A 10,278-nucleotide genomic window follows, 5' to 3' on the forward strand; every position below is an offset into this window, starting at 1 on the left:
GTCACTAATAGTTTTTGAATTAGTCTGTTATATCCTGTTATTACACTAGGATCAGAACTATCAGGATAATGTAATTTACAAAATTTAGAAAGTGCAAGTGAAAGACGTAAATTAATAATAAGAATGTATGAGGCCCAATTCTCACACTAGGTTTGATTATTTTATCTTTAAAAAAGAATAAGGCCTCAAGCCTGTTACACTGATCAGTGAAAAATAAGTTATATAGCTAAAGCAAGAATATCATTAATTAAATAAAGTTGAAAGCTAAATTGGATATTCGTTTTATCTTAAAATAAAAACTTCTGTATCGTTAAAAAGTTCGTACTTGAAAGGAATCACACTAGTGATCGAAACGTCGTTCCTATTCTAAAAAATAATCTTCCTTGCTGTAAAAATGAACTTCTAATAAAATAATACTTGTAACCAGTAACTAAACTTCGAACGAAACTGGGATGTCATGTGTGAAATATACGTAAAGCAATGCTTTATTTCGTTTTGAAAATCACAATATTTTATGGTCTTTGTATTATTATGTATTATAATTTATCTCGAACGAGTGTCTGACTGATTACGTTATGTAACGTTGCATATTACTATTTCAAATAACTGGAAATTTGAATTCGGTTTTTATAGGTAATTAAATATTAATATGCATGAAGTTTATGATAAATGCCAACAGAATTGATACACACAATTTTTAACACATATATATTTCAATATCGAAAAAACAAAAAAACAGTTTATAATAACGATTCTTACAAATAGTTAATAAAATAATTAATTATTTATATAAAAAAATTTACAAACTCACAAACAATATTCACTCTTCTATCTGGTCTTGAACCGGACATTTTATCGACGGTCCAGATCTACAAGTTTGTTTGTTTTGGAATTTCGCACAAAGCTACTCGAGGGCTATCTGTGCTATCCGTCCCTAATTTAGCAGTGTAAGACTAGAGGGAAGGCAGCTAGTCATCACCACCCACCACCAACTCTGGGGCTACTCTTTTACCAACGAATAGTGGGATTGACCGTCACATTATACGCCCCCACGGCTGGGAGGACGAGCATGTTTAGCGCGACGCGGGCGCGAACCCCGGATTATGAGTCACACGCCTTACGCGTTTGGCCATGCCAGGCCCAGATCTACAAGGCACAGATAACTTTAATCTTGATACACAATACTATTTATTTCGCTTTTTCTTTATGGGTATTTGGGTATGTCGAAAATTTTTATACCCAGGAGGGTCAATTGTAAAAAGACCTCTTCCTCCACATTTCACTCGACAGGAAGAAGGCTTTTGTTCAGAATTTCGCGTAGAGCGACACGAGGGTTATATGCGCTAGCCGTCCCTAATTTTGCAGTGTAAGACAAAAGGGAAGGCAGATAATCATCAACATCCGCCGTCGACTCTTGGGCTACTCTTTTACCAACGAATAGTGGGACTGACCGTCACAATAAATAAAATGAAAGTTATCCCCCACTAGCACAGCGATATGTCTGCGGAAATACAACGCTAGAAAGTGTGTTTCAATATTCGTGGTGGGCAGAGCACAGATAGCTCTTTGTATAGCTTTGTTCTTAATTACAAAAAATAAAATGAAAGTTTAAAACGCATTTCCGGTTTTAGATGAAACCATCAGAACACGCTGAAATAACTCAACATTTAAACATTTAATAAAAACTGCGTTTGAAATCGAGTTAATTAACTATAAATCATGATTAAATACCTTCTTGTTTCTTCATTAATATTGCATCAACAACTTTTCCATATCAAAGTTTATTTCATTATAAACGAGTCACTTCCTTTCGCGTTTAGATCATTATAGGTAAACAATGTGAGCTTCCTTTTTGACACATAATTCTAAGTACTTTATGTATCACTTGTTTATATAATTTTTTATTTAGCGGAAATCTAGACAATTTTCACATGTTCCACAACAAAATATTTTTACTCAAATTTTATTTGGCATTGTAAGTTTGAAAATTTATAGCTGACCTGTTTGGAGACGCCAAGAGTTCTTTGTACTAAAGCTGTAAAGCATCGTATTAAATGAAAGTTCAAATAATAATAAAATCCAGTTTTTCTAAATGACACCTAGTACCGTGTTTCTCCGCTAATAAGACCTACCCATAAAATAAGACCTAGTGTGATTTTTGGGGATAGTTTTAATATAAGCCCTAGTTAAGAGTGGCAGGAAGAGGAAAGAAATAAAAAATAATAATTTATTAATTAGTTTAATAGTTAGTTAATTAGTTTGTTTAAGTATTAATCAGTTAGTTTAATAGTTTAATAATAGTTTATTTTAAATGGTTAGTTTAATAGTTTTACTTTGTAACTTTTTTTTAATATATCAAAACAAGACATCCCCCGAAAATAAGCCCTAGTGTCATATTTTGGAGTGAAAATTAATATAAGCCCTGTCTTATTTTCGGAGAAACACGGTATTAATTCCATGAGACACGAACACACAATAAAGATACATTATAATCTTTAACAATATGCATTTAATTCAGTTTTGAAAAAACATATTATAGTGAAATACTAGAGGCATAGTGATGACTGTGTGAGACTAGAAAATAAAAAAATAGAGTATTATCTGCCAAAAAAAAACAACAACAACAGTTACATCTTGTTATCAAAACAAGATCGATATTTCTTTTATGACATATACAGTTCTAAATGTATGATAAATATAATTTTTGAATTTTTCATTCAACTAACTAAATATATTTGTTCCTATGTAAGTTATTCAACTATAAATGTAAAATATCTATCCTCAATTTGATTGTTTGCTCTTTTAATTTCGCACAAAGCTACACGAGGGTGCTCTGCGCTAGTCGTCTTGCTGTGTAAGATTAGAGAGAAAGCAGCGAGTCATCACCACCCACCGCCAACTCTTAGACTACTCTTTTACCAACGAATAGTGGGATTGATCATCACATTATAACGTCCTCACTGCTCGAAGTGCGAGCATGTTTGGTGCGACGGGAATTCAAACCTGCGATCCTCAGATTACGAGTCGAATGTCTTAACCCACCTGGCCATTTCGGGCTTAACCTCAGTTTGAAACAAATACGGTTATACATCAATATGCTATCCAAAATATGTTAGGAGCAAATGTGTCTAAAAAATAGCTTGATGGTTTGTTTAGGTCAGCGATAAGAAACTTTATACAGTAGTTAACGATAAAGAAAGTTTTATAAGTACTGTATACACTGTAGAAAGAATTTGAAAATGATTTACTTGCTCACCTTAATTCAGTCAATGTTAATGATAGCAATTTTCTTGGAAGTTTGAACCAGAAAAAAACTAAATTAGGTTTCAAACTCTTTTGGAGGCCGCCATTTTTCCATGTCTCCATCAATTAAAGATGCATGAAATTATTATAAAAAATAAAAAGGTAATTATTAATATATTTGAGCCTCTTACTTAATATATTAAATAGTTAAGAAAGATTACACTATGTAACAAAAGTTTTACATTCTCGTGTTCCTGGGCAGAAAGTGTTATTTCCCAATTGCTCATACCTAAAGTAAATGGAAAATACCTATTTCTCTCTTCAAACTTTGCTTTTGTGACCTGGGTAATGAAATTTTCAAATTTACCCATTTTCCAGAACATTCCAGGTAGACTCAGTGTTGAGTAGCTGATAGAGAATTTTCTCGAACTTACAAGAATTTTCAAGTGCCAGTCGCAAGTCAGAAGAAGCTACTTCACTCGTCAAGATGGGCTCTGCTTCTGCCACAATGTATCCGGTCTGTGCGAGGAAATTGGAATTGTCTGTAACCCGAATGAGTGGCGCCTCGATTGATAGCTCATCCAGAAGCCTCAAAGCTGTGCTGCTCCATGACGGGAATAAGTATCCAACTCTTCCCCTAGCTTATTCGGTGTACCTCAAAGAGGAATAGAACAGCATCAAGACCTTGCTAGAAGCCTTGAAATATGATGAGTATGGCTTGCAGGTAATCAGAGACTTTAAAATGGTGGCATTCCTGATGGGTCTCCAAGAAGGCTTTACCTAGTTTTCCTGTTATCTTTGCCTTTGGGACATCCCAGCGCATTACAACTGGAAGCACTGGCCACAACGGACCGAATTCTCTGTGGGGAAGCACAATGTCAAGTGTGAGCCACTAGTGGGCCTCCGGAAGGTGTTGTTCCACATAAAATTGGGTCTCATGAAACAATTTGTCACAGCTCTTGATAAGGAATCTGCAACCTTCAGTTACCATCGAGACTTTTTCTCGAAGCTGTCTGAGTCAAAGGTCAAAGCTGGTGTCTTCGTTGGACAACAAATAAAGAAGATCCTGGAATGCACAGAGTTCCTCAAGAAGTTTAGTAGGTAGGGGGAAAAGCCTGGGGCAGCTTTGTCGCAGTGGTTCGAGTCTTCTTGGGCAATCACAAGGTCGAGAATTGTGTGGAACTGATTGAGGCTCTGGTAAAGAACTGCAGCAAAATGGGCTGCATGATGTTACTGAAAGTCCATATTCTTGACGCTCATCTCGATAAATTCAAGGAAAGCATGGGAGAATACTCAGAGAAGCAAGGCGAGCGCTTTCACCAAGATATACTGGTCTTTGAACGCTGCTACCAAAGAGCGTATTAGGAAGACATGATGGGAGACTATATTTAATAACTGATTCGTGAAAGCGATTTAAATTACAATCACAAATCTCAAAAAACTACTCACTTATAAACATTTTTGTTCATTTTTGTATAACTTTAGTATAAATACATGTAAGTCTTGATTCATGTGTTGTTTTATTCAGACCTTATGTAGATGAAAATGTGCAAATTCGCCACTTTTTACTTAGAAAATAAGTAAATTTCTAAATTTAATTATCCAGGGCGCAAAAGCAAAGTTTGAAGAGAATAATGACCATTTTCTGTACTTTTACAACATAAGCAATTACGAAATAACATATACTATACAGGAACAAAATTTGTATTACATAGTGTAATTATTTTCGAATATTTGTTTTTGTTTGTTTGTTAACTTGGATATCTTTGTTCTGCCTACCAGGAGTTTCGAAATCCAAGTTTAGCATTATAAGCCATTAAACGTTCTGCCGAGACGCCAGGTAAGAGTACTTGATTTTGTATATGTAAAGAATCAAGTTGTAGATTCACTTCAATACATTTAGAGCATATAACCCACCAATATTATTCAAATGTAAAGTAACGAATTTATATGCACATTATTGGGGTTTTATTATTATTGAATTTTATCTTAGAACATTTAGACGTAATCATTATATTTTGATATAAAAGAAAAGGACAAAACATGCTGTATGTAATCAGATTTGGAATTTTATTTGGAATGTTGTATCGTTCCCTGTGGGGAGAATACAATCATATTTGGCTTCGCTTTCTTTCTTTTGGACTTGTACTTCGTTTGTCGCCAGAAGAACACGAACGGCTTTTGCTTCTCTTTATACCTTTTGGATTTTTATTTCTTTTCCAACCAGAAGAACACGATCGGCCTTGGCTTCTCTTTCTACCTTTTGGACTTTTACCTCGTTTCCCACCAGACGAACACGAACGGCTTTTGCTTCGCTTTCTTCCTTTTGGACTTTTACTTCGTTTCCCGCCAGAAGAATATGAACGGCTTTGGCTTCTCTTTCTACCTTTTGGACTTTTACTTTGTTTCCTACCAGGAGAACACAAATGGTTTTGGCTTCGCTTTCTTTCTTTCGGACTTTTACTTCGTTTCCTACCAGGAGAACACGAACGACTTTGACTTCGCTTTCTTCCTTTCGGACTTTTACTTCGTTTCCCGCCAGAAGAACACGAACTGCTTTGGCTTCTCTTTCTACCTTTTGGACTTTTATTTTGTTTCCTACCAGGAGAACACGAACGACTTTGACTTCGCTTTCTTCCTTTCGGACTTTTACTTCGTTTCCCGCCAGAAGAACACGAACTGCTTTGTCTTCTCTTTCTACCTTTTGGACTTTACTTTGTTTCCTACCAGGAGAACACGAACGACTTTGACTTCGCTTTCTTCCTTTCGGACTTTACTTGTTTCCCGCCAGAAGAACACGAACTGCTTTGGCTTCTCTTTCTACCTTTTGGACTTTTACTTTGTTTCCTACCAGGAGAACACGAACGTCTTTGACTTCGCTTTCTTCCTTTCGGACTTTTACTTCGTTTCCCGCCAGAAGAACACGAACTGCTTTGGCTTCTCTTTCTACCTTTTGGACTTTTACTTTGTTTCCTACCAGGAGAACACGAACGTCTTTGACTTCGCTTTCTTCCTTTCGGACTTTACTTCGTTTCCCAGAAGAACACGAACTGCTTTGGCTTCTCTTTCTACCTTTTGGACTTTTACTTTGTTTCCTACCAGGAGAACACGAACGTCTTTGACTTCGCTTTCTTCCTTTCGGACTTTTACTTCGTTTCCCGCCAGAAGAACACGAACTGCTTTGGCTTCTCTTTCTACCTTTTGGACTTTTACTTTGTTTCCTACCAGGAGAACACGAACGTCTTTGACTTCGCTTTCTTCCTTTCGGACTTTTACTTCGTTTCCCGCCAGAAGAACACGAACTGCTTTGGCTTCTCTTTCTACCTTTTGACTTTACTTTGTTTCCTACCAGGAGAACACGAACGTCTTTGACTTCGCTTTCTTCCTTTCGGACTTTTACTTCGTTTCCCGCCAGAAGAACACGAACTGCTTTGGCTTCTCTTTCTACCTTTTGGACTTTTACTTTGTTTCCTACCAGGAGAACACGAACGTCTTTGACTTCGCTTTCTTCCTTTCGGACTTTTACTTCGTTTCCCACCAGACGAACACGAACGGCTTTTGGTTCTCTTTCTACCTTTTGGATTTCTGTTTCTTTTCCCACCAAAAAAATACGATCGGCTTTGGCTTCTCTTTCTACCTTTTGGACTTTTACTTCGTTTCCCACAAGAAAAACATGATGAACTTTCGCTTCTTCCATTTTTATTTTCAGTTTTTTTCGTACAAGAAGAACTAGATCGGCTTTTTCTTAGTCTCTTTTTTGAATAGCAACATTTATTTTGTATTTTGCATTCATTACAGCTAATTCTTTTCTTGTTTCTAAATGAATAATCATCCCACTGAGATGAATGCATCTCGTCTTCTGTGTCAGGTGATTCATCACTTTTACTCTGTTCTCTCACCCTTGAGGACATTTTTCTTTTATATTCTGAAAGATGTATATAAAAAGAAATATATAAATTAAAAAGTTGCAATAAATGAAACAAAATTCGTATGTCATGTAATGAAATAAGCACAATAATAATTTTGGATGAAACTGTTAGAAATAACCATATACACTGACCTGAGCTTGGTATCGAAGATGATTATACTCATATTTTAAATATCTGTCACTGTCAGACATAAATTGTTGAAATGTACTATTCTTATTCTGTGAGAAGAACCTATTTCTATATATTTACTCGGTGAGCAGTTAGTGTTATTTTATGTGTTTTTAATATTATCAACTTTTGAAAAAAAAATAGCTGTGATTCACATGTTAAAGTTTTATTTTATAGCAGTTTATTTGTCAGTTTTATTTTATATAAAGGCATTTTTATTCACTTAAGTGGTTTGCATGTTTTGTCTAAAAGCAAAGCCACATCGGGTTATCTACTGTGTCCACCGAGGGTAATCTAACCCCTGATGTAGGTTTGTAAATCTGAAAAATTACCGCTGTCCCAGCTAGGGACTTTTATTTGCTTAGGATAAACTATATATATATAAAAGATGAATATGGTATATATCTTAACTAGCTCCCCTCTTTGAAATAAACAGGAGTAAATGTTAATTATAAGAACAAGTTAAAGGTTCGAGTGCAGTATTAATTCAGGGATTCTCTCCATTTTCTCCTTTGAAAATGTTCGTAACTGTTACATACAATGCCATTATTTGATTAAGAGTCGTCGAATATGCGGCGGGTGATGTTGGATGGTTATCCTTCTAACTGTCAGTAGTTTCTAAATAAGAAATGGTTATGAACATAAAGTCAGGGGCTTCTGATTTGACTGTTTTGTCCTCGTGTCATGTTAAGATGTTACACAGATTTAAAATATAAAATATTAAACCCGGCATGGCTTGTTGATTAAAGCACTTGTCTCGCAATCTGCAGATTGTGGGTTTGAATCCTATCACTGAACGCGCTCAATCTTTCAGCAGTGAAAGCGCTAATTCCTGGTCAACAGCCTCCTTTGCCCCTTCAGTAGTTTGGTGGCAGGCCTGAAGCCTTATAGCATTAAAAATCAGACAAAATGGGCACGGAACATATATTCCAGTATATAAATTGGTGCTTAATTACAAACAACAACAGCAACAGGAAAAAATTCTTATCTTATATAATAGATTAGAAAAGTACAGAGCTAAACAAAACGTTGATTCCTAACTGGTTTTCCATCAAAACTTAAATGAATGAACGTAGATCCGCCTATAATCTAAGAGTACTGGTTGGCCTTAAATCTTTGCTGTTGTTTTTGTTGCAGTACCTCAATCAGACTTTGCAAAACTGTTTACGTTGTCATTTTGATCACAGTTTTTGATGTAGTAAAGGTTGTTAAACGTAACTGTCGGGCATAGGTCTTCCTATAAAGTTAAACAGTACTACCGATAAACAGGTAATTCAGAATCATGCTACGTGTATAAAATATTTAATTTGGTGTAACATAGCACATAAGTTACTTTAAACAATAACAAATATTTTAATTTATGTTTTTATTTCGACTTGTCAATTCGTTTTGGAAGACCTATATCAAATATTATTCATTTATATGCGTGCCAAACAAACTTTCACAATATGTGAACATTTAAATTAGTTTCAGTGAAAATGTTTGTTTGTTTTTGAATTTCGCACAAAGCTACTCGAGAGCTATCTGTGCTAGCCGTCCCTAATTTAGTAGTGTAAGATTAGAGGAAAAGCAGCTAGTCATCACCACCCACCGCCAACTCTTGGACTACGCTTTCAGCAACGAATAGTGGGATTGACCGTCACATTATAACACCCCCCACGGCTGAAAGAGCGAGCATGTTTGGCGCGACGGGGATGCGAACCCGCGACCTTCAGATTACGAGTCGCACGCCTTAACACGCTTGGCCATGCCAGACCTTCAGTGAAAATAAATACATTTTAATGAAGTTAAAAAGTAAACAAAATCACAAGGAAGGATTGCGTTAACAACAGCAAATCCATACTTTTGACTAACTATATTAGTTTGTTATAACTCTAAAACAAATTAAAAAAAATGCTGCATTTTTACATTTCGTAATCTCACATTGTAACTTGTACCCTGGGATTTTTTCAGTTGATGCAGTGTTTTTTGTTTAATTTGCTTTTGTTTCGGCTTGTTTTTGAGTTGAAACAAACTAATGTATATATATATATATAGGTATACTCACATTTGTCTCCTAACGACATATCTACTTGTCTCTTCACTGATAGCCTAATCTATCACATACTGTGTAATTTTTTTATATCTTTGGCAGTACAACAATCTTCCTACACTTTCTGACTCACTCTGCATTACTGGTCAAACGGAGGTGTATTCTGATTAACATCAGGATGTTAATATGAGTATAAATGGCATGACAGAGATGCATAAAAATATATTGGACGGTGATGTAATTAGCTGAGATCACTTAACATAATATGTTGAAGGAGAACCATATCTACAATATATGTGACATTTAGTTCAGTTTATATTTCATTAAGATCATCTATACATTAATTTACAAGTATGGGTGTCCTAATGGGTTTTTGTTTTCGGATACAAACCCATTTTGTGGTAGCTATAAAAGAAATTTGGAACAATGAGGAGATTGTTGAGTAAATTAAGGCCTCTGTCTATCACGAAGGAGCCTTTGAACTGTATAGAAAAGCGCTAGATTTTATGCTAATTTATTTTAATAACTCCTATTTAAAAGTCACCTGGTGAAACTTTAATAAAGTTTATAGGCTTTTCTTGAGAATAGTGTCAATGCACCTATCTCTCTTGTTTCACCAGCAAACTTTTCATGAAATATAGAAACATACGAAAATATTAGTTTTTGTTTTTTTTTCTACTGAAAATCTTTGCAAGGAAATAAAACAGCACCCTCTTAAATTTTTTCTAACACCAAAACGAATCCAACAAATGTTTACAAGTTTAACAATATAATGTTATTTTCAAAAATAAAACAACAGAAACATTTCGGGTTATAAGAACGTATAAGTTGCTATATTAATGTTTATTACCTTGGTGCAACAGCAGTGAGTCTACAGACTTACAACGCTAAAGATTCGTGTTGCGA

At 35.2% G+C, this 10,278-nt stretch overlaps 1 protein-coding gene across 1 annotated transcript; it reads right to left on the minus strand.

The window, feature by feature from the left end:
* Positions 1 to 5,300: 5,300 nt before the first annotated feature.
* LOC143223984 (uncharacterized) lies at positions 5,301 to 9,485 on the minus strand. Its single transcript, XM_076452451.1, has 3 exons — positions 9,388 to 9,485; positions 6,021 to 7,168; positions 5,301 to 5,952 (listed from the first exon to the last, which is right to left on the minus strand). Exons 2-3 carry the CDS (start codon positions 6,938 to 6,940, stop codon positions 5,355 to 5,357), a joined length of 1,518 nt encoding a protein of 505 aa, XP_076308566.1. The 5' UTR covers positions 6,941 to 7,168; positions 9,388 to 9,485; the 3' UTR covers positions 5,301 to 5,354.
* Positions 9,486 to 10,278: the final 793 nt, after the last annotated feature.

This window comes from Tachypleus tridentatus, chromosome 8, assembly GCF_004210375.1.
Source record: "Tachypleus tridentatus isolate NWPU-2018 chromosome 8, ASM421037v1, whole genome shotgun sequence".
Taxonomy (NCBI): domain Eukaryota; kingdom Metazoa; phylum Arthropoda; class Merostomata; order Xiphosura; family Limulidae; genus Tachypleus; species Tachypleus tridentatus.